We start from the raw sequence: 26458 nt of genomic DNA, 5'->3' as shown, positions 1-26458 counted from the left end.
CTAAAGAAAAATACAAACAGTCTTTCAGTTGCCCAAGCAACTGATTTTCTGTCTTTTACCAACTCTAGCATTCTGTGGACAATTGTTCTTCGACTTAATTGCAAATTATTTACCTTCTGAAGGATATCTTTTATTTTTGAATCATAATTCTCCAACAGAGTTTCAATAACCACAATTAATATTTCTTTTACTAGTTCAGCATTAGAAAATGATTTCTTTTTTTGAGCTAGAATCCAAGCTACTTTATAGCTAGTCAATGTAACTAGTTCTAGCGATGACAAAAATCTTTTTAGGCTTCCAGTTTGTTCATGAAGTTGTGCTTTCAGACGGCTAATTTTATCATACGATTTTTGCTATCAACTGGAAATTTTACATCAAATTCGTTGTGAAAATTGTTAAAGTGTTGCTTAAAGTTATATACGTTATTATTCCTAAAAAAAAATTGTTACACAAAAGACACACTGGTTTATTATTTGCTTAAATCACTACAAATTTCAACTCTCAACTTTTTCGACAGTAATGCCAGAATTAATTAAATTGTCTTTATTTTCTGAGTGTTCATCACCATCTGGATTCTTTTGTTTTAGAATTATTCACCTATCCATATTATGGGATTAAAAATAAAATATATTTAAACACTTGGAAGCTGCACAATAAAAATATGTTTGCAAGTGCGTGCGAAACAACGCACACTCGATAGCAAACATCTAAACCAGACTGACGTTACAAATGGGTGGAGTCTCTAGCAGTGATGAAGCACGCCACATCATCGATGACGTGAGGCGGTGCAGGTGTTGATTACCAAATTTGCGATAAAAAATAAATGATGGAAAAAGTTAATTCCTAAACTCGAGCCGGCCACAATTGTGCTATCTACTTGCCGCATATTGCCAGTGGCCATGGAATTGTCCACCCCTGCTTTAGTGTAATACAGCTAATAATGTTTAGGTACTTTGGAGACTGAGAAATGGGAGAGGTAGTTCAGACTTTTTTAAAATTTAACATGATTACAGAATATGTTTGCTTAGAAAACGTAATGTATAAAACGATTTCAAGTGTCGAAGATAAAAATGTTTTATCGAGTTTGAGCATGCTAGTGTTTTAATTTCAAAAGACATTAGTAAACGCCTGAGCATAAGAAATGGCACAAACATAGATTATTCAAATGCGAGAGCGAACAATTAGCGTTTGTACAAGTAAATGAAGTACGAATGCTGACATTACGAAACCCAATGGCTCGGCATGGCCAGGTGGTTAAGACACTCGACTCGTAATCTGAGGGACGCGGGTTCGATTTCCAGTCACGCCAGACATGCTCGCCCTTTCAGCCCTGAGGGCGTTATAACGTTACTGTTAATTCCATTATTCGTTAGTAAAAGAGTAGCCCAAGAGTAGGCGGTGAGTGGTGATGATTAGCTGCCTTCCCGTTAGTCTCACACTGCAAAATTAGGGGCAGCTAGCGCAGAGAGCCCTTGTGAAGCTTTACGCGAAATTCAAAAACAAGCAAACGAAACTCAATAATGTTCGAAAGCTCTTTGAATTAAATAGATTGAAGCGAAAGAGATGTATAGTTTTTCGTGAAATAATGTTTGCTTGTTATTATGCTTAAAGCTGAAAAATGGGCTTTCTGGTTTGTGCTTGTCACGAGTATCAAAACCTGGTTTTTAGTGGTATAAACCTAAACAGACTTATTGGTAACTCTCATGAAAGGCCCGGCATGGCCAGGTGGTTAAGACACTTGACTCGTAATCTGAGGGACCCGTGTTCGAATCCCAGTCACATCAAACATTCTCGCCATTTTAGCAGTGGGGACGTTATAATATATCGATCAATCCTACTATTCGTTGGTAAAAAAGTAGCCCAAAGTGTCGGTGGTGGGTGGTTTTACACTGCTAAAGTAGAGACGGCTAACGCAGATAGCCTTCGTGTAGCTTTGCGCAAAAATAAATAAAACAAAAGCTACTCGAGGCCTATCTGTGCTAGCCGCCCCTAATTTAGCAGTGTAAGACTAGAGGGAAGGCAGCTAGTCATCACCACCCACCGCCAACTGTTGGGCTACTCTTTTAATAACGAATAGTGGGATTATCCGTCACATAATAACGCCCCCACGGCTCAAAGGGCGAGCATGTTTGGCGCGACCGGGATGCGAACCTGCGACCCTCAGATTACGAGTCGCATACCTTAACACGCTTGGCCATGCCGGGCAACAAACAAGCAAATACTCATGAAAGTTACTGTCTTTTACATTTAAATCCACTATTGCATGGTAAAGAAAGAAATATTTTCCACAACTTGTTGTCTGGTTTTACTGTGTACTTTGTTCTCAAAGTGTCATTTCTGTTCTGAAGAAATATCTTAACATAAGTACTATATCATTCTAAATAACAGTTATCGTGTCAAGCAGTTAAGACGTCTAAAGCACATGTTAACGTATGTTGTTTAGTGCAAAATAACAGATTCATTTGGTGTTATTGGTATTTCTCCTCGCTTCATCTGAATCGTGTTTAATTATTACTGACAATGTATTGGTGGATCTACAGAATAAAGGGAGAGAGAGGTTGTGAAAAGTTATGAGTACTAGTTTCCATTAAGCAGATGGAATCGATAGAGAAATCACTATTTCGTTGACTCACAACGACGGATATTTAACTGTAAATGTTTTGCTTCTTAAAGATACACAGTGATGGCAGGGACTCCACAAAAAATGCTTGAACATTTATTGGAGACGAGGATAGACATAAGAGTTGAAGATGGCACAGGTGAGTTGGTTATAATTATATATTCATTGTTTTTACATCATGCATATGTTTTCTTCATTTTATAATAATATAATACTTACAGCTTTTCTATTATTTTTTATCTTACGTTACCTTCACGTTTTGTATCTTATTACGTACACTTATAATAACTATAGAGTCACCGGATATATGTAACTACATACAGTTTACTTCAATAACATGTCTTAGAACGATTGGTGAGCTAATATCTTGATTACTTTAACCAAAATCATATTTTAAAGCTCCAAACATTCTCATTTAATGAAGGTATAAATAAAACATTTGTAGGATATGAGGGTTGTTATTGTTTAATTTATTAGTTTTCGATTCCAGGCCCACTAACTTATTCAAAGGACACATTCCTCGAGGACTTCTTGCTAACCCACGTTATATTCATGCCTAGCCATCAGTTGTGCCCGGAACTTATGAAACAATATCCTTTGTTCTGCATGACTATTGTTATTATTAAATATTAAATTAACATAGAACAACACTTTATTGTGTCGTTGTAGTGAGGGTAAAGAAAGATATGGTAATGATTTCGTAGGCAGCGGCGTAAGGCGCTCAGGGTGTACTATTATATTCTTCTTATCAGAAACCTTTACAGATCTGTTAAGAAAGATTAACTTATGATTATTATTGTAATGTAATGTCACACGAAACGTCAATCTATTGTGACATTTGTGGAAGGTAATGATTGGCATTGTAATTTTATGTAGGAATAAGTGGCAATGATAACAATAACGATAATTAAGGAGGAAACCGCATAAATGGCGATAGGTGGCGCTGGTGGCGTTGCACATGCAAAACATTCAACTAGGGGTCGCTGTTTGTTATAAAATGATACATAACGTCATAGCATCGTTAAGAACCACATGCGTATGGGTGATATATTAACTATTCCTGAGCGCGGCATGGCCAGGTGGGTTAAGGCGTTCGACTCGTAATCCGAGGGTCTGCTCAATTAGGACGGCTCGTGCAGATAGCCCTTGTGTAGCTTTGCGCGATATTAAAAAAACAACTATTCCTAAAAAAAACTAATGACAATAAAAACGATTTGGATATAAATAATAAAATTAAGCAAAAGATACGTTTATAATAAAGATGATATTAATATACCTTAATATTGATATAGAAAAGGTGATGTGGGTGTCGAAAAATAAACTTGTAGATGATTTTTCCGTATGACATTACAATAAGTTCGGTTTGGTTTCTTTTAATTTCGCGCAAAACTACACGAGGGCCACCTACGCTAGTCGTCCTTAATTTAGCAGTGTAAGATAGAGGAAAAGTAGCTCTAGTCATCACCATCCACCATCAACTCTTGGGCTACTCTTTTTACTAACAAATAGTGGGATTGACCGTCACATTATAGCGCCCCCACGGCTAAAAGGGCGAGCATGTTTGGTGTGAGACGGATTCGAACCCGCGACCATCGGATTACGAGTCAAGTGAATTAACTAACCATCTTGCCATGGTGGGTTCTACAATAAGTAGATGTAAACAGTTACGTTTAGACTACAGTCTCATTATATTTTAACTATGATTTACTTTATATGTACTTTTACTTGTACTATATAATCATTTATTCAGTGCAAATACAAAGCTAAAATCAGGGGTTCGATTCCCCTCTGTGGAGTCAGCAGGTAGCCCGATGTGGCTTTGCTATAAGAAAAATACACATAATATTTACTGTAGCATTAGGGCTAAAATCGATGTATTGACGGAAATATGATTTAGGATCGTGACTGGTTGATGGACTATGTTAAACAACATTTTATTTTGGTTAAAGAACTGGAATTGAACAGTCCTGTAAATAAGTTGTTGTCATGCGTCCGATTGTATGTGTTGCTTCACATATAATACTTTTCTTTATCTTTGCGTTTTATTTATTTAATATTGTTCAGTAATAATTACACTGAAAGTGTAATGCATATTGTGTTGTTGATATGCTGGCCTTTCTTGGTAAATTTCGATCAAGAATCACAAATAACAGAAAAAAATATTCACGGTTTATTTTAGAGATGTTAAGAGTTACTGTTCTACTACTGAGCTACGTATAATTTAGTTTACATGCAGAGTTAAACATACTCTTTAGACTATATATGATCTTTTACGTCGTGTAGCTTGGCACGGAATTGAAAAGAAACCGAGAACCAATGTTCTCTGATAAGCTAGATAGAAATGTGCTGCCATCTAGTGGCTATTGTATTTTTAATGAACTTTTCATTATATCTTGAAGGCAATTCAATATCTGACAATTGATCAGATTTTTTAAAGGTAATCTTTTTTATTTTTAATAGCATTCATGTGAAATATAAGTCTTTATACAATGGCTGGAGTATTTTATTAACCATTTATAACAATGACTGTTTTAAAACATTTCTAGAGTTTAGTTTTTCTGATTTAGTTTTTCTGTTTGCATGTACTCCACCTCAGAGATAAATTTGGCTTCTGTGTGTTTTAAAACTTAGTATCTCGAGGGAGAAATATTTTGTTATTATGGAATTGTTTATTCTTCATTGCAGAATCATGAACTGTCCCAGAACAGAATCACGTGTGTGTGTGTATATATATAGACTCTGCTGTGATTGGATACAATTCAATCAATCAGTCTGTGCCATATCAGTATGAAATGTTCCATATTTCTGAATTTTGTCTCAATGACCTTCCTAGGCCCGGCATGGCTAGGTGGGTTAAGGCGTGCGACTCGTAATCCGATGGACTTTCTTATATATTCTAATTATATATGCATTAATGCCGAGTCCTATCTACTGTCTTTCTGGTTTTATTTGCAAACTTATCCAGTTGGTGTGAAAATGTATTTCATGAGAGGGCCTCTCATGGCCAGATGGTTAAGGCACTCGACTCGTAATCCGAGGGTCGCGGGTTCGAATCCCCGTCACACCAAACATGCTCGCCTTTTCAGTGGTGGGGCGTTATAATGTGACGGTCAATCCCACTATTCGTTGGTAAAAGAGTAGCCCAAGAGTTGGCGATGGGTGGTGACGACTAACTGCATTCCCTCTAGTCTTACACAGCAAAATTAGAAACGGCTAGCGCAGATGGCCTTCGTGTAGCTTTGCGCGAAATTCAAAACAAACCACACCTTCATAAGGGATAGGTTTCTAATTATTTTTGAATGCCTGGAAAAGGCTCTCGACTTACATTCTGCTTGTTCGAATGTCGTTGTCGTCGTCTTATCAGCTGTTGGGGCGTTACAAAATGATGGTGAATTCCACCTTTTATTGGTAAAGAGTAGCTAAAGAGTTGGCGGTGAGCATTATTGAATATCTGCCTTCTTTCAAGTCTATCTCTTACAAATTAAAGATTGATAGCGCAAACAACAAACAAAGATACTTGTCTGGAGATTTGTGCTGGAATCAAACCTGGCTATTCCTAAAGGTTGTTTAGCACGGTATGGCTAGGTGATTAAGGAACTCGACTCAAAATCTGAAGGTCGCGGGCTCGAGTCCCTGTAACACCACAACATGCTCGCAATTTCAATCGTGGGGGCGTTATAATGTAACTGTCAATCCCACTATTCGTTGGTAAAAGAGTAGCCCAAGAGTTGGCGGTGGGTGGTGATGACTAGCTGCCTTCCTTCTAGTCTTACACTGCAAAATTAGGGACGTCTAGCGCAGATATACCTCGTGTAGCTTTGCGCGAAATTCAGAACAAACCAAGCCTAAAGATTGGAATGAAACCTTAATAGACCAAAAGTCTGAGACCAAATTTGGTTTTACAAAGAGGTTGTAATTAAGCCGAGTTTTGTATAAAGGATTGAGTCAAACCCGATTATACTTATTAGCTAGAAAAAAAGATGGAATGAACCTTGCTCATGCCAAAAGTTTAGAATTAAACGATCTTGTAATCAAATACTTGAGTGAAATCTGGTTAATCCTAATGGTTGAAATCAAACTCAGTTGTAGTTACTCTGGAAGAAAATGTATTTATACTGAAGTCAAACCCGCTTGGCCTGACATGGCCAGGTAGTTAGGGCGCTTGACTCTTAATCTGAGTGTCGTGGGTTCGAATCCCCGTTACACCAGACATGTTTGCCCTTTTATCCGTGGAGGCATTATAAATTTACGGTCAATCCCACTATTCATTGGTAAAAGAATAACACAAGAGTTGGTGGTGGGCGATGATGACTAGCTGCCTTCCCTCTAATCTTATACTGCTAAATTAGGGACGGCTAGCGCATTTACCCATTGTGTAGCATTGCGAGAAATTTAAAACAAAAAAACACAATCAAACCCGAGTTTTTTTACAGACTTGAATTACCTCCAGTTGTGTTTAATTGGTAAAATCAGTCTTGGCTGTATCTTAGTTCAGAGGTAGAGTAGTTTCACTTCAGTGACATCTTTTGTGGCCAGTCTTGCCACGTGTGATAAACTTTTTTCTTATGTTTATTAATTTCTGTCTTTGATAATATTGTTTTTTGCATGAGCTTTCTTAATAAAACGTTAGGGTTAATATTATACCACGTTGCTATTACTGTTCGTTAATTCTTTTAAATCACATATGCTGTGAAAACTAATTGCACGTTAACTCTCCACGTAATGTTTGTTTGTTTTTGTTTTTGAATTTCGCACAAAGCTACTCGAGGGCTATCTATGATAGCCGTCCCTAATTTAGCAGTGTAAGACTAGAAGGAAGGCAGCTAGTCATCACCGCCAACTGTTCAGCTACTCTTTTACCAACGAATAGTGGAATTGACCGTGGAATTATAACGCCCCCACGGCTGAAAGGGCGAGCATGTTTGGCGTGACAGGGATGCGAACCCACGACCCTCAGATTACGAGTCTTTTTTTTTTCTCTTTATTCATGCCACCTAAAAGAGGGGGTATAAACAAAAATACATGAAATAAAACACTAGTTAAATATGGACAGAAGGCATTGCAAGATACCACCTTGTTAAAAAATTACAACAAAAGGTATAAAATGTGTTAAAAAATATAAAAGAAAGTGATAATTAGCTGTAAGTTTTAAATCAAAATACACCAAAAACCTTAATAGAACAAAGAAAAAAATGGAACACTGTGATAAAAAAAAGAAAACTCAATTATAGAAAAGAACACATTTTATCTTAACAAAGCACATAACAGGTATCCGTGTACTCCCTTTGTAACCAACCTACCGTTATAGTGATACAATGAATAAAAGACACTTAATGAGTTATGTTACACACATCTATGATAATGTAAGTGTATATGTTTGCGTAAACGTACTTTATAGAACGAAATTAAATGAAGCTTGCGATTGCGTGCTAACTGAACAGACCTCGCAGATTGGATAACAAGCCGTGCAAAACTAGTTAATAAGCGAAAAATATTTAAACACCGACTAGGTAAGAGAGGATGAGATCCCACTAACTAGCATCACCTCCAGATACAGTAGGAGATAGGGCATCCATAATAAAATTCCAGTAAAGCATACACATAGGACCACAAGGGCTGGACAGAAGGACACATGAAAAACAGATGGTCAATGGTTTCCCGAGTTAGTGCACAAAAAGTGCATAAACCCGTGGGATGCCTATCCATATGTACCAACTTAACATTAGTAGTCACCGCTTGCAACCATAACAAATAATCCATGGTACAGACATCAAAACCCACAAATGATGAAAAGGTAGATTTGCGAATGAGTGTCCAATCGTCTGGAGGGACAATATTCCCCCAAAAGGATGGAGCAGAGACATGATGAGCAAGTGAACAATTCAAATAACAAAACAACTGCTTTAGAGTTAATCCCCTAAAATGGACCCGATGATTAGAAGAGTCCACAAAGTACAAGTCTATTTCATGCTGTGTCGAGGACAGCGGACAATCTTCAGGCAATGCATCCGTCAAAGAAGTGAGATGTGAAACAATGGCATTGACATTCAACGACATATCGACATCACTACACATTTCCACAACCGCCTCCAGAGGGAGAAATCCTGGGAGCACCTCATACAATAAGTGTCTCACAAGGACTAATCCTGCTTTAATTCAGGAAAATAAAACGTGTGACCGAGCATCAACAAGAACAGGATTAAGAAACAATGGTTCGTCGAAAACATGTGATGAAAGAGGAACAGGGGCAAGCCCTTTATCCCCAAGTAGTACCTTCCATGCACGAAACATTTCTTGAATAAACATTGGCAAGACCTTCACATACCTCGGCGAAATCCGGCATTGAAGAGCCCGAAATCCCAATGCGAGTTCACCATAACGAGAGAAAAACCCAGAAAGAAGTTACCACAAAGGCGACGGACAAGAACCGTCCAAACATCTCTGCAGCAATTTCAAGCGAAAAGCAAGTTTACGAACGTGTATATCTACCAAATTCTTGGTCAAGATCCAATAAGCAACCTTGTGAATACCACCCCGCCACACGAAATCTAATACACTTTGACGAAACCGAGCTTCAAATTGCTGTGGCAATGGGAGGATTTGCAACGGATACCACAAAACTGACGCCACCAAGGCATTCACCACGATAGATTTGCCCTTAAGCGACAGGGAACGATATCGCCAGGACACCAGGATACTAGAGACTTTGCGCAAAACCCCCCGTCACGTATCCTGCAGCATAACATCAAATTGAGAATGAAAAACAATACCCAAAATCCGAATAGGATTCTGGGAGATTTTCAACTCTCCCAGAACATACTCATCAGAAGAGGCCAAGCTCCCAATCCAGAGACCCTGACTCTTTCTCCAATTAATCCTACCACCCGAAGCCCGACCAAAAATACTACAAACATCCAAAACGTATGGCAAGGAATCGGAATCTTGAAAAGTCAATGTAGTGTCGTCAGCATGTTGATAAATAAGGGACGGTGTGTTGAGGAACCCATCACCCCCAATACCTATAATCTGATCATGATGGACCAACATATTGCTCAATGGTTCAACACTGAGAACATAAAGCAAAGCAGACATTGAGCAGCCTTGATGAATACCTCGAGATAAGGAGAACCTATCAGTGAGAAAGCCATTAAACTTAACACAGTTAGGAATATCAGTATAACATAGTTTAATCCAATTAACAAAAGTCGAGTTAAAACCCACTCGCACCAGAAGTTGAAATAAATAGTCATGGTTCACCCGATCAAAGGCTTTCATTTGATCGAGCTTCAAAAAATCCCCCCCATCCCCACTGTGCTGTACGTTCTAAAGATTGGAGAAGAAAAACTAAAGTTAACGGGTTATCAATGACAGGTATACAACCAGATTGATTAACTGACACTAAACTAGATATTACGGTGGAAAGGCGTCGAGCCAGCACTTTAGCCAATAACTTGTAGTCAGTACACAGCAACGTCAGTGGCCGACTATTAGCCACCAACCGTCGATCCCCGCCCTTCGGAATAGGAACAATCACCCCAATGCACATAGAATGGAGCAACTGTTTGGAGTGATAGAGGTCGGACAAGACTGTTACAAAATCATCTACAAATAACGGTAAAAAGTACTTGTAAAATTCTAATGTAAATCCATCAAGACCCGGAGATTTTCCAGTCGGTAAACCACCAAGTGCAGATAACAATTCCGAGGCCGTGAAAGGTGCATCACACATATGAGCTTGTTCAGGGGAAAGCGTTTTGTCGATAAAATTGAGCACCATATCTACATCATCCTGCTGAACTTCTTTAGTATACAAAGTAGAATAATAGTGATATAAAACAGCAACTATATATCCACCTCGAACACCTCATTCAGTAAGCATGGATCGAAACTCTGTCCGACCCTGCCGAACTTTCTCCATACGCAAAAAGTAAGAGGTTGACCTTTCGCCCTCCTCGAACCAACGAATATGTGAACGAATTCGAGCCCCTTCAATGGCGTCATGATCACATTTATCCAAGTCTTCTTCATATGCATATAACTTTTCCCTAGACCAGGTAGGGCAACTCGCCAATTTACGTAACTCAAGAGCAACGGAATGTTCTAACTTACGTTTCTTAAATCGAAAGTCACACGCCCGATGAAGCGAATATCGCTTGGTAATATTACGGACTGCATTTTTTAAAGTCGCATACCAGGAGATCTTGTCACGACCATATACTTGCCAACTACGGCTTCTTTCGATTAAGAGTGTGATGGCATTTATGTATTCAACATCTATCAAAAGCTGACTATTAAAGTGCCAGTAATTTGGACCCGTAACAACTTGAGATAATTTAAGTTTGAAGCTTAACAGAGCATGATCGGTACCAGGAAACCACATCGTATGGAAACTGCTGACAGCACTCTGCAGGTTAGCCGTAATCAAGGCCCTGTCTAGACGGGAAGTGATCAACTCTCCAAGAACAAAACGCCTCCACGTGAAACCAGGGGTATTTGATGTCAATAATGAATGTGCATCCAATAAACCGAACCTTGTAATGAACTGTTCAAAGGCTAGACGACTGACATCGCGGAATAAACGAACAGGAAATTTTTCACGCGTTTCATCCAAAACACAGTTAAAATCCCCAACTACTATCAATCCCGAGCAATCATCTAAAGGAAAGTCTAATGAACGAAAAAAATCGCGTCGTTCGTAATGTCACATGGTGCATAAACAGATTACAATTTAAATGATAAATTCGTAAATATGAACTTTAACGTATCACTTGACCACCCTCATCCGAGAAATCAAGCATAACTTTGTCATTCAAATATCGCTGTAACAAAATAGCCACCCCCTGACGTCCATTATGTGAATTATTGACAAAAACAGCACCCTTCCAATATTCCGTGACAACTTCAATAAAATCATTAGTAAAAAAAGTTTCCTGTAAACACACCACATCAAACTTATCAGAAACGTAATCCAAAAAATACGACAATTTGCTGATATTATGCAAACCGTTCCAATTCAATACACCCACCCTAAGTGATTGGATCATGCTAAGATAAAAGACATGGTATGAATAAACAAATTAATCTAGTACAAAAGATGAACAAAGATATCAACATGTAGTAGAAAATTCACTATGTAAAAGTACATTATTCACTTACACAATATCGTAATGACACAAAAAATAAGAAGAAAATTAGCAAATAGGTAACTACTGTTGAGACACGGTCTTAGGATTCGCCTTAGAGAGACGCAGTACCGTCATGTCCGATAAACGTTTCCGTCCACCACCTTTCTTCGTGGTCTCAGGAGTGTCCGTCGCCACCACACTCGCATATTTCCATCGGCGAGATACAGGTTCCACAACAGCTCTGGTGGCAGACTCACCTCGAACCTGTAAGGGTGGGAAGTGGCTGTCTAAATGTCGGCGTCCAACAGAGGGTTGACTACTAGCTCGTTCTCTCGCAGCTGCAGAGACAGTCGAACGACGAGAAGACTTGTCCTGTGAGACACTATGGGTAGCCGCCTCTTTCAGCGGGAGAGAAACCTCCATTGTTTGTCGTGGAACGTCAGTTGGTCGATCACCCTTATCTGATTCTACACTTTCAATAGGGGCCTGAGTCACTACGGCACTATCGCGAGGGAGAGGCGGGGAAACCCCAAGCTTAGGACAACGATGACGCACGTGACCTTGCTCATGACAGTTCCGGCAAATTCTCTACACAGATGATCCGCACTCAAACACAAATTACACACTTTCATTTGATGGTCATGTTTTACCTTAAACTATTACAACCTTTCCCAGGGGATCAATAACCTTCACGACATGTACTAAGATGTACATGTGGCACTAAATGAAACACGAACATGGCGAACACCTAAATAAATACCTTGTTCCCGTTTCAATACAAGAGGACTTTTAACCTCACATTCAAAGTCCTTCAACTTCTGTAAAAGTACAGCATCGTCGATATACTCGGGTACATCCATGAAAGAAACAGTAACAGTACGTTTGGTATCACCATTCGTGAAGTAATGCACTCCATTAACCAATAAACCAGAATCAATCACCATATCGACATCAGCAGATAAAACAAAAGCAACCTCATAGCCACCGGGTTATGGAACAACTGAAGTTACTGAAGCCGCTCCAAAAGTTGAACAAACTGCATGGATAACTTCACCATGACTGGCATTAGAACATTCAACAAAAACAGTACGTCGCATAATATCAAGCACATCAACGCCATTAGAAGACATCGCTACTATACAGCGAAAAAACAGCAAAAACGATTTGTAACACAAGAAACAATTAATATTCAGAAAATGAGGCCTAGCGAAATATAAGAAGTAGCAAATTACGGAGCTCAAAAACACACGTCTGCATTGGATAACAAGTCGCACACCTTAACACGCTTGGCCATACCGGGCCTCCACATAATGACTCAAACTTCTTTTTATGTGTGGCCCGGCATGGTCAGGTGGGTTAGGGCGTTCGACTCGTAATCCGAGGGTCGCGGGTTCGAATCCCCGTCGAACCAAACATGCTTGCCATTTCAGCCGTGGGGGCGTTATAATGTGTCAGTCAATTCCACTATTCGTTGGTAAAAAAGGAGCCCAACAGTTGGCGGGGGGTGGTGATGAGGAGAGCTGCCTTCCTTCTAGTCTTTCACTGCCAAATTAGGGATGGCTAGCGCAAATAGTCTTCGAGTAGCTTTGCGCGAAATTCTAAAAACAAACAAACAATCGTTTTACGTGTGCGCGTGTTAAAGTAGTACTTTAATCCATCTAGTGGCTATTGATTGTCCTATAGCCAGCGATGGTAGTCGCGCTGACACGCCTAATGGAAAGCTATGCTCCTTGTTTACTATTACGTCTATTTTGAACTTCACGCACAACTACACGAGGGCTATCTACTCTATCCGTCCCTATTTTAGCAGTGTAAGACTAGAGGGAAGGCAGATAGTCATCGTCACCCAACGCCAACTTTCGGGCAACTCTTTTACCAATATATAGTTGAATTGACCGTCACTTCTAACGCCCCAATTCTGAAAGAACTAGCATATGTTATAGTATTCGATTCCGCGACCCTCAGATTGCGAGTTGAGCCCCCTAACCACCCGGTCATGTGAGTCTACTAACATGTTATATAAATAAACAAATTTGTGTTCCTGTCAATTTCCACAAATGTTTTGTAAGCCTTCTTAATATGTTTATAATATTTTACATATATACATATACAAATAAATATGAACGAAAAGCAAACAACCATATTTAATGCTAATATCGGATTGTCTTATTCAAGTTATATATCCATGAAAAGGCAGGAAAAGCATAACCAATTAAAATATCCTGGTACTGCCATCCTTTGCTCTCAATCCAGATTACGTTGTGGTCTTCAGTTCTGATGCAGAAAATATGTTGTACTTATAATATTCGTATTGGGTAATTCATTCAGTTGTGACTAAACATTTCAAATAAACATTTGCTTATTGAGATCATCTATTATTTCCTTGATTTGTTGTTTTTTTTATTGAGTAGTGTTTTTTAATCAAATTATACTTGCCGTTTTTAATTCCTTTTGGCCTCCTCATTTGCATGCTTAAGGAGTGCAAATCGCAAAAATTCGGGTTTCAATCCCTGAGACAGGCAGTGTAACTTAAGTTAAGAAATGTCTCTTTGGTCAAATGGAAAGAGAGCTAGATAAGTTTTAATTGGAATTTTAAACAGACACAACCTTAATAGCGGAGTGATATCCTAATGGCGTGTTTTAAGTATCTGATATATATTTTGTAATAGTTTTATTATGTCATTTTACATGTTTGTTTCTTGTTAGTTGTCCTTAACAGTTTAACTTATAAAGTAGACACTGCTAATTCCCGCCACGAGAAGGAATTTATTGTTGCTAATAAACGGCGAGTGACACAGTTCGTCCACACGTGGGCCATTGTTGTGCGAGAAGCTTTTTTCGAAGATTCTGTTATTTGCAGTTTTCTAGAGGTAAGTTTGCATCTAATGGAAAGTTTTATAAATATTTCTATGCACCATACCACTTCAAAATGATATGAATATATACATCTCTCTGTTTAAATTCAAGTCAAGGAGGGGTAACTCCAATGAACTGAATGTATATATAATAATAATATATTTCAATTTTACAATACCTCACCTTAGTGGCTCAGCGGTAAATCTGAAGGCTTATAACGCTAGAAACTGGGTTTCGATATCCGTGGTTGGTACAACACAGTTAGTGTAGCTTTATGTTTAACAACAAACAAAAGCATTTGACGAAATATTAGTTATTGCGTAAACGTTTATTGAAATAATGTTAAAAGCCTAATCTGGAGAAGAAATGAGGCATTTGAGTCTTCATAACACTGACCAGGATATCACACTTCACTGACCAGGATATCACACTTCACTGCTTGTTTTCCCGTAAAGTTTATCTTAATTATATCGTTACGGATAAACTCCTTTTGGGTTTTTTAAGAAAAATAAAATACAAGAATATGTGCAGTGAGAAAAGATTCTGATTACTTTCAGTTTCGGAGAATTATGATAACAAAATACAGCTACATCATCTCTTAACTTTGCCAGTATTTACACTGTTCTATAAAGTAGTACCTTAAATGAGTTGTTACGTAATCTCGATATCATTAAAATTTAGTATCAGGTTCTTTTTGTTTTATTACTATAGGATTTGCAAGCTTTGTTATTGAAGGATTTTGAACTTTATGTGGGCGATCTCCAGATGGAAGTAAAATTACTTGCTAAAATGATCGATGCCAAACAAAGGTTAGAATACATTAATTCTTTTTTTTTTTTACAGAGAAGTTTAGAATTAAAACATGACAGATGATTTTTTTATTGTGTTTCTTATGTATAAAGACATTTTTATCCAGTTAGTTTCCTATATTATATGTAACAATAAAATATAAAACCGTCATTACCTTAGTAATTGTACTTTATTTCCATATCAATCTCAAGATCCACCCCCTCTCCCAATGACTTAGCGATAAGTCTGCGGACTTATAACGTTAAAAATACGGCTTCGATACCGTGGTGGGCACAGCCCCGATAGCCCTTCGTGTAGCATTGTGCTTAACTACAAAATACCAAAACAAATTAAGCTCGAGTCGGTTTTTTTTTTTTGCTAAAAATAAGAAAAAAATGGATTTAAAATAAATTCCATGTTCAAACTTGATAAAAACGGAGAAGTTTCAAAGTTCAGGAAACGAAGAAAATTTTTTATCCTAAAAAGCTACTGACAATAATTGAAGATTTCAGGTCGACTTGGCAAGTAGCGCTTGCCAGCGATGGAAGATATCAAACAGCGGTCAACTAGAACGGTTAACCTCCAGCGGCTCTGCAGAAGAAGTTGAAGACGAAGACAAACAGCCAATCAAATCCACAGATGAAAGTAAGCCTAAAACAAAACATCTCCCATTGATCAAACTGAGAAATCTTGTCTTTTCTGGTACTACCGTCTGCCAACATATGATTATATTACTTTTACGATAAGTATATTTTTTTGTGTTAGAATTAACAGCCTTTAAACTGCTTAGAGTTTACACGTTTTTTTAATAAGTAAATTTGAAGGGTGGTTTGAATGAAGATTTACTTATTTTATGCTGTAAAAGTAATGACTAGTTGGATGTTTTTACGTCATATACATAGTGTCCAAATTACCTTCAAATACATGTGTTATTTTTCAGTTATATTTCGAGTCTATCGTGCTGATCAAACTTATACCACTTTAAAGACACCTGTTGCAGCCACAGCTGAAACCATTAAACGAAGTGCAGCCGATAAGCTTGGACTAAAGGATGACGTATTATTAGTGGAAGTTAGATCTACCGGAGGTGCATATATCTATATATTTTTGTGATGTTTGAAGCGTGCGCGTGTGGTATTTCGAATTACAAACAGAAAGACACTTGAGAATAAATTTCAAAACCATTCGTAGCGTTGTTAAAATTAATTCAGTTTCCATAAATATTATAAAATAGTGAATGTAAACCGAACTAGAACAAAAAAAAATAGTTTTGAGCGTCCATTATTATAAACGATTAACGTAAAAAACAAAACTAATGAAGCATAGGCTTGATTCGATAGGTGATGTAATTAAGCAGAGATTAGTCGAAAATGCAGAACATTAAAGTTTCTATAAAATGAATGTAATATTGTTGTTTATTATTTAGTTACAAGATGTCTCTCTGTGGATAAATGGTAAGTTACGAACTTACAATGCTAAAATCTAGGGTTTGATTGTTGGTGTGGACACTGTGCATATAGCAGATGACTTAACTGTATTCGAGCGATAGTTCCCTCTGGCGAATAAGGCTATAAACATTTAAATTGAAAAAAAACAACTCTAAAACAAATACATGTAAAATAAATGTATAGAGAAAACGCATTATTCGTTCGTTTTTTTTGAGTGGATAAATCAATCAATTAGTTCGTTTTTCGTTTCTCGTTGTCCTATTAAGAAATTGTATTGACGGAGTTAGTATTCTGAGAATGCTTTGGTCGTGTTGGTTGATATATTTTGCTAAAGCTTCTGTGGATTTATATTTGGTATATTAAAGACGTAATCACGCATTTATTTTATCATCGGACTGCCAGTGTATCCTGTGCAAAGTGATCTAGAGTACAGTAAAAATTCTGTAAATTAAACATTTGGATGCATACCTTAAAAACAGTTTTAAATGTTATTTATTATAATTTCCGATCACAGTAAGCTGTACATTTAGAACCAAACTAAAAACCAACCTATTTATTAGTATATCTAATTAAATATACTTTTCATTCATATGTACTTATAGTTTCATCACTTGGATGTTCTGACTGTTAACGATATTTTCGGCCGTAAACCTAATATTGTCTTCTGAGGTGTGTTCGTCTTAAGAAATTTACATTAGTCTTAAATACATGCCCAAAGCTAACAATTTAAAACCATCTGCATACGTCCCGGCTTGGGCAGGTGGTTAAGGCACTCGACTTGTAATCCTAGGGTCGCGGGTTTGAATCCCAATCAAACCAAACATACTCACCCTTTCAGCTGTGGGGCCATTATAATTCTACGGTCAGTCCCACTGTTCGTTGGTAAAAGAGTAGCTGAAGAGTTGGCGGCGGGTGGTGATGACTAGCTGCTTTTCCTCTAGTCTTACACTGCTAAATTAGTGGCGGCTAGCACAGATAGCCTTCTTGTAGCTTTGCGCGAAATTCAAAACAAACCAAACCATCTGTATAATACATAACTAAATAGTAATAAAAAATATTAAAATATTTAATATTCCAACCATTACCTGTAACAAAGGTATATATCTGCAAATGAAGGATGTGGTATATCTAAGCTACAAAACATAAGAATTCAACCCTCTGTTGTGTTAAATCTCTCTCTTAACAGACATTTAAATTTGTAAAAAATAATCTCTCGTCGACGTTTTGTCTTCGATAGCTACGCCCTTTGCAACTATATTACAGCTCCAATAAATGATATTCAAAATACATGGACAATAATCGAATTAGTAACTGAACAGTTGTCAACTTTCTAACACAGCATTCTTTATTCTGCAGAGTGTTAGTATGTAATCAACTTTTTAACACAGAATTCTTTATTCTGCAGAGTGTTAGTATGTAATCAACTTTTTAACACAGCATTCTTTATTCTGCAGAGTGTTAGTATGTTATCAACTTTTTAACACAGCATTCTTTATTCTGCAGAGTGTTAGTATGTTATCAACTTTTTAACACAGCATTCTTTATTCTGCAGAGTGTTAGTATGTTATCAACTTTTTAACAGCATTCTTTATTCTGCAGAGTGTTAGTATGTTATCAACTTTTTAACACAGCATTCTTTATTCTGCAGAGTGTTAGTATGTTATCAACTTTTTAACACAGCATTCTTTATTCTGCAGAGTGTTAGTATGTTATCAACTTTTAACACAGCATTCTTTATTCTGCAGAGTGTTAGTATGTTATCAACATTTAACACAGCATTCTTTATTCTGCAGAGTGTTAGCATGTTATCAACTTTTTAACACAGCATTCTTTATTCTACATAGTGTTAGTGTGTTATCGAGTTTTTAACGCAGCATTCTTTATTCTACATAGTGTTAGTGTGTTATCGAGTTTTTAACGCAGCATTCTTTATTCTGCATAGTGTTAGTGTGTTTTCTAGTTTTTAACACAGCATACTTTATTCTGCAGAGTGTTAGTATGTAATCAATTTTTTAACAGAGCATTCTTTATTTTGCAGTGTTAGTATGTAATCAACTTTTTAACGCAGCATTCTTTATTCTACATAGTGTTAGTGTGTTATCGAGTTTTAACACAGTATTTTTTATTCTGCAGAGTGTTAGTATGTAATCAACTTTTTAACGCAGCATTCTTTATTCTGCAGAGTGTTAGTATGTTATCAACTTTTTAACACAGCATTCTTTATTCTACATAGTGTTAGTGTGTTATCGAGTTTTTAACACAGCATTCTTTATTTTGCAGTGTTAGTATGTAATCAACTTTTTAACGCAGCATTCTTTATTCTACATAGTGTTAGTGTGTTATCGAGTTTTAACACAGTATTCTTTATTCTGCAGTGTTAGTATGTAATCAACTTTTTAACGCAGCATTCTTTATTCTACATAGTGTTAGTGTGTTATCGAGTTTTAACACAGCATTCTTTATTCTGCAGAGTGTTAGTATGTAATCAACTTTTTAACACAGCATTCTTTATTCTGCATAGTGTTAGTGTGTTATCGAGTTTTTAACAGTTTCTACTTGCGTTATTACATTTAATACTTTTTTCTACACGAAAGTTCAGTAATTAATATCACAATTTTAATTAATGTTCAACTTATTGATGAATGAAGATAAATCTTTTGTAAAATTAATGTTGGTCAACACACGAAATCCTTTTGCTGTTATCTAAATAATATCCCATCCGAAGGTATCAATGTGCAAATGTTTAGGAGATTGTGATTCCCTATAAAAATATATTTTTCAAATATCATCTTTATATGTAATCAATTACAGGGTTAATCCGAAACATGGCTTCTATTTGTATGAAACTGTACTCACACAGGCCTAAGATGGCTTTATTGTCTTGAATGTTTTGCATGTTTTACAGTAATTCCTGTACAATGAAACCGAAAATGATATCCATTTTTCTCCATTGCATATAAAATTTAAAAAAACGTCATGTACTTTATTATAACTTACTCAGTTTACTGAAATCGGGACACATTTTGTTATTCTTAAAATGTTGATAACAACTAGCTATAGATCTCTCTAGACCAATCACGTCATGACAGTTGTATTGATCGTTCTAAAATTCACGAGAAACACACCGTTAGTATATAAACAGTTAACAGGCCACATGACGTGCCATTTCTGGGTAGTATTTTGTGTGTGTATAATTTGACATTATCTTGTGTTTTTTTTCAGTATTATTTATTCGTAGATATGGCAACAAGAAGTTGTGTAAATGACCAAAACATGTTTTGTTATATTTGTGGTAAATTTGTTATAAATTTGATCTATGTAAGACATTTTTTTCTTCCTGTTTTGTAAAAAAAAAAAAAAATCCTTACACTGAAGAAAAAAATGAATATTGTTTTCGAAGTATGTGTAACTGAATTATAGGAAAACTGTTATTAAGACCAAAATAACGTTTGTAAAGTTTAGACTCACAAACATGTTTTTTTTTAAACCTGTATGTTTTTGTGGATATTATGTTAAAACTTTTAATTTTTCGACTTTCGAAAACGTGATAAAATTAGCTTCAAAACTGTATAAACAACAAAGACCAAGGTAATGACATTTTTAGCAGGAAACGTTTGTTCTATTTTGGTTTATTCTCGCTCGAATTGAAACGTCAATACCTGAAACGTAGTTTCGAATTTTAGCAAAAAAAATTAGTGTTTCGTTAATAATCGTTTGTGGCGTTTTTGATGTTTTAAAACGGATGTGTTATTTCGCTAAACTGGGTCCGGTATGACCAGGTGGTTAAGACACTCAACTCGTAATCTGGGGGCGTTATATTGTGACGGTCGATCTCACTATTCGTTGGTAAAAGAGTAGCTTAAGAGTTGGCGGTGGGTGGTGATGAGTAGCCGCCTTCCCTCTTGTCTTACACTGCTAAATTAGGGACGGCTATCGCAGATAGCCCTCGTGTAGCTTTGTGCGAAATTCAAAACAAACCAAACCAATCGCTTAACTGATTGGTGTTAACTTCGAAACGCGTGTACTGAAAGAGACATTACTGTCTCATCACCAAATTATATTGTGGTGACATGTATGTTGTTGTTCAACCACAGCAAGCCTAGTCAGGACAGTATATAATTGCTTTAATCAAGGAAAAGATACTTTACGAAACAAGTTTATACCTGTAATATTATCTAATGACTCTCGTACATTTCCGTTAAAAAGTGTAATGATAGTTAATATGTACGGTGAAATGTACTATGACATATTTACAACAGGCAGGGTTACAGTTCAAAAATTTCAATATATAAAAAAGGAAAGAAAAAATAGAACCTATGGTAAAGCAGGATATATTAGAACCTATGGTAAAGCAGGATATATTAGAACCTATGGTAAAGCAGGATATATGAGAACCTATGGTAAAGCAGGATATATTAGTAACGACTGTAATAAAACAAGGAATGTTTAACACGTGGTTATCATATTTAATTTTTCCACTGAAAATGTTGTTTATTTCTCTAAACAAAACCACATTGAACGATTTTTTTTTCTGTGTCCACTCTTATTTTAGCATTGTAAGTCTGTAAGTTTAACAGCTATCCCACAAGTAGGGGACGCATTAAGAATTTTCATATTCATAAATATTTATGTATTAATCATACTACCATTGAAAGATTAGAGCTTTAGATTTTAATTGTGTTACAACCATCTCAAACATTTCACTTTTAGTATTTACTGTAATGGTGCATGTTATATTCAGATACACCCTAGTGGTGCACGTGATGGAATGATTGTACCCACTGATTTAAAGTACTGCTCACATCTCTTTGAGAGTAACGTAAGAACAATTGTATTTTATTGGTATTTTTGTCATCCTAAACAGTATTGTATCTGATGTTTTGTGGTTTTTTTCAGAAAAGGTACCTTTCAAAGATTCGGAAGTTAGTGTTTCAACAGGGCTCAGTGTAAATGGGAAAATCTTCGTTTGTACTGTGAATCAGATAGATTCGATAGTAAGTTGTGTGATAACAATTCGAAATGAAGTCGTTTTTAATTATCTGTAACGATAATACTAAAAAAGAGGAAATTAGCTGGTCATGTCTAATTTTTAAACTAGTGATATATATCGCAAAATTTACTTGAGCGTCTACTGTGTGTAAATCCGCATTCAAGGTTAACTCAGGCACAAATATAGATCTACCAAACAACCCACGTGCCTGCTCTACGTTTCGTGTTTAATATAGCGAATGTGTTACTTTCAATGCATGCGAAGTTTGAAAAATCAGTCACGAGAGTATTTCTTCCTGCCACAATACATTACGATTGTGTTGTCACTTCAAGCAGTTGGTATTTATGTGACATGTGAGCTGAAAGGCGAGGCTCCGAGTCACTGTATAACTCGGACGTAATCATCCTTAATTTAGAAGTATTGATGAGAGATAAAGCAGCTAATTAACAGTATTCACCGCTTATGTACCTATTTCTAACCGACTAACTCTGTTGACTGTAGCTTTCATAATGTGTTGATGGCTTAGTGGGATCCCGACTCGAACCTTGGATCTTTAGATATGCAATCCAGGTAGTCATGCATTAGTCAGTGGTTGAATAAGATTAGCACGTGTGGTGTTTTTTTAAAAAAACAAACAAACTGGTAATAGATATTTTTTTTCAAATAAGAAGCTAAAAATCTTGTCTTTGTTTAGAATAAGAAATAACGTACTTGCATAAACTACAAACCGTTCTGGTTTGTTTTGTTGTTGTTTTTTTACACAAATTTATCAAAATGAGAATAAACTGAGAAATAAATCAACAAAATTACTTTTACTACAATAGAGAAGTAAAGAATTAGCACATATGTAATTAAATTATACTTGGAATGCAAAGAAGTTTGAAATTCATTTCAAAGATAACACAACACGTGTAAACAAAATAACACTGCTATGAAAATACAGAACATACACATGGTCGTGACATTCATAATCAAGATGTCAGTGTCAGAAAATATGTAGTAGAGCAAATTGGAGAGAAAAAAAACAAGCTGTACAAGATATTCCAACAGTAACGTCATATAATGAAATACTTTAATTATAACATTGTTTATAGACTGCACAAAGAATAGACTTTCTAGTAGTTCGTAGAAATAGAACGATCGATCAGTGAACATCTCGGAAATAACGTGGATAAAAGTAACGGGAAATGTATTGGCTATGAACAACAAGTGATACACTACGGTGTTAAGCCAGAGACAGTGAAAACATTCACTAAACTACAGCAAACATTTTCGATACTCGTTATATTCAAACCAGTGATTTTGGAAAATTATTACTCGCAATTTAAACCTTCCTGATTACGCGTAGCAATAAAGTGCATCAGGGGTGGTTGCTTTAACTGGGATTACTTTTTATTCTGCTACTTTGGGGCAGATGTATATATGTATACATCAGTTACTCCGGGTGCCAGGTATACACGAGTTTAAATATATACTTTTCAAAAAAAGAAACGCAAAAGGGATATTTTTGTTATTTTAAAGAGACATATATGTAATAACGTTACAAGCTCAGAGTATGTGATGTTACACGTGTTAAGGCACCGATTGTCAGACCAAAATGACAATAAAAGTTGTGCACTCTGAAAACGGAGGAAAACATCGGATTTTTCGCCAAAACGCATGCGTGTCAAATAAATTTGTTTGAGAGATCTGCATGTTCTGCAAGTGCAACATGTGTAAAATCCCTATAAAAGTGACGAATTCTCTGTTTCCAAAGCTCAGTGTTAAGCCACCGACACGCAATACAGTTACGCCAAGACTGACTGAAGCACAACGCAACAACGCTATTGGTCGCTTGGAAGCAGGCGAATCTCGATCAGATGTTGCCAGAGCTGCGAATGTCCACCAAAGCACCATCACAAGGCTATAGAATCGTCACCAACAACATGGATCAACTTGTGACCGTCCACGATCTGGCAGACCTCGTGTGACCACGCCCGCACAAGATCGCTTCTTCCGGTTTCGTCACCTTCGGGATAGGACCACCACTGCGACGTCTACTGCCTCAACCATACCAGAGCTGCGTAGGATTTCAGATCAAACCGTACGCAACCGTCGACGAGATTCTTAGGCCCCATGTGCAACCCATCATGGTGAACGTCAACGACGTTTTTCAACATGACAACGCCCATCCTCACACAGCCCGACTCGCCACTGTCTTCTTGAGACACCACAACATCAACGTTCTTCCCTGGCCCTCCAGATCACTAGATTTAAACCCCATCGAACATCTTTGGGACGAGTTGGACCGACGTCTGCGACGGCGACAACCTCAACCGCAGACTCTACCTCAGCTTGCAGCAGCTTTGCAGGCTGAGTGGACAGCCATTCCACAGGATGTGATTCGTCATCTCATCGCTTCCATGGGCAGGAGATGCCAAGCAGTTATTGATGCTCACGGGGGCATACTCGTTATTGACGTTGAGTGACGTTAAACTTCAACTAGTGAGCGTGGACTTCGCCTTTGCAGACTTTGGATGTTTAGCAGTGAATGTGCAAAGTTTCACACATGTTATACAGAACTACCCGGAATAAACTTGTTAACAATGTGTCTCAAATTTTGCCTTTTGCGTTTCTTTTTTTGAAGAGCATATGTTGTGTCATAATGTACGAATCTGTTTAAAGGAATGTTTTGATGTAGTTTTCACTGTTTTTAATGAATGTGAATTATCAGAAACCTTTAGTACTAAAGAAAGTAGGGTTCAGTATTATACTCTTTTTCCAATGCTTCATTTCATTCTTGTTGAATATTCTTCTGAAAAGAAACAAAAGACATTATAATGCAATTTTATGAGAGATGCTCACTATGGAAGGGCGGGACAGGAACTTAGAGTGTTACGCTAAATACGCCAGGTTAGGAAATGACTTTAATAATGCAGTAAGACAGCGGTTCTATGCTCAACATGACAGGTTAGGGAGTGATTCTCTAACGGCACGGCGAATTATCTGTTGTATACTGAACAAGGCAGGTTAGGGAGTGATTGATTCTCTAACGGCACAGCGAATTGTGTGTTCTATACTGAATAAGGCAGGTTAGGGAGTGATTCACTAACGGCACAGCGAATTGTGTGTTGTATACTGAACAAGGCAGGGTAGGGAGTGATTCTCTAACGGAACGGCAAATTATCTGTTGTATACTGAACAAGGCAGGTTAGGGAGTGATTCTCTAACGGCACAGCGAATTGTGTGTTGTATACTGAACAAGGGAGGCTAGGGAGTGATTCTCTAACGGCACGGCAAATTGTCTGTTCTATACTAAACATGACAAGTTAAGAAGTGACTCTCTGATGGCGATCATCTGTTACATTTTCTAGCTTATCACCTATGCTATTTAGCCTACTTTAATTTCAATGGATGACAGTGTTCGTTCTCCTCTTACACCTATTAACAATGGAAATACTGGATAATAAAAACAACAAACGTGAAATGGGACTGACTAGCCAACATTTGTCTCCGAACATCAACTCGTACAACACATTAAGTCCGGTTTCAAAGAAGGGCATGTCGTTTATTTCATCCACAAGGCATACTGGATTAACTGGTAATGTGATGGATAGGGGAAATCAAGGACCAGAAATTCATAGTGTATAGTTTCGTCACAAAGTTGTATTAGAACGTCGTTATTATAATGCACCCATGGCCCCAACATGCGAATCGCGTTTATATGTTAAAATATAATCACGCCTTCTAAGATTCACAATCCGGGGACACTAAGCCTATCTTCGCCCGGCAGTGCATCATCCTGTTTTATAAACATCACCTAGTTTTTGTAATGGAATTTCAAACTAACCACAACTCTATTCAAATACATTGAATGCATGCCCGAGAAATGTGTTTGTAAGCTACTTGACCTGAAATGACATCTGCTATTAGATACTCGAATATCTATCTGTTTCACTCTCCTTTCGCTCCTTCTCCAATCATGTCTCATAATGTACAGTGTGTTTTGTCAATTGTTTCTCTCAAATTTGAGTTTGGCAAAAAAAGTTGAACTCTATCACGGGTAAAAGACAAAACGCTTTACTCAGACTATTTTGTTTGGATAAGATGGTATATACATGAATAAATACCCCCCCTCCACACACACACACACACACACACACATGCAGTAAAAAGGTTGTGTTTGTACCCGATTCACTTCACTTGAAATATTATAACTGGTTTGCTACAAATGCAACTTGTCGTAAAACTTTCTTTCTGAAGCTCTACGAAAACTTGACAAAAAAAAAAAAAACAATAATCACTTGTGAAAAATTTATGTATTGAAATTAATTAGGAAGTAAAGTACAAACACATCCACACTTTTCCTGTTATAGACTCGCCAAAATGTTTGACACTAAAAAACATAATTGTTTTTTGTTTATAAAGAAAGTAGATTTTTATGATATTAATGTTTTTTACCTGTGCAGTTTTGTCAACAAGCCAGTAAAAACCTAACTACATATATTTTTTTGAATTACGTGTGCTTTATTTTCTTCTGAATGGTGAGCAATTTCTTCATCTGATGTGGACCCGGCATGGCCAGGAGGGTTAAGGCGTTCGACTCCTAAACTGAGGGTCGCGGGTTCGAATCTCCGTCGCACCAAACATG

General features: G+C 37.0%; 1 protein-coding gene across 2 annotated transcripts in view; it reads left to right on the top strand.

Annotated features, from left to right (window-relative positions):
- LOC143252663 (rap guanine nucleotide exchange factor 4-like) overlaps nucleotides 1-26458 on the top strand; it is a 244860-nt gene that overhangs the window by 201887 nt on the left and 16515 nt on the right. For both annotated transcript variants that reach the window (XM_076505155.1, XM_076505156.1), the window contains 7 exons: nucleotides 2674-2759; nucleotides 3111-3210; nucleotides 14471-14615; nucleotides 15313-15410; nucleotides 15896-16035; nucleotides 16331-16477; nucleotides 21735-21832. In XM_076505155.1, the coding sequence (XP_076361270.1) occupies nucleotides 2674-2759; nucleotides 3111-3210; nucleotides 14471-14615; nucleotides 15313-15410; nucleotides 15896-16035; nucleotides 16331-16477; nucleotides 21735-21832 (814 nt within the window). The remainder of the gene's footprint in view (nucleotides 1-2673; nucleotides 2760-3110; nucleotides 3211-14470; nucleotides 14616-15312; nucleotides 15411-15895; nucleotides 16036-16330; nucleotides 16478-21734; nucleotides 21833-26458) is intronic.

Source organism: Tachypleus tridentatus, chromosome 6, assembly GCF_004210375.1.
Source record: "Tachypleus tridentatus isolate NWPU-2018 chromosome 6, ASM421037v1, whole genome shotgun sequence".
In the NCBI taxonomy this organism is placed as follows: domain Eukaryota; kingdom Metazoa; phylum Arthropoda; class Merostomata; order Xiphosura; family Limulidae; genus Tachypleus; species Tachypleus tridentatus.
The sequence above is the reverse complement of the archived record's forward strand: the minus strand, read 5'-3'. Positions and strand labels throughout refer to the sequence as shown.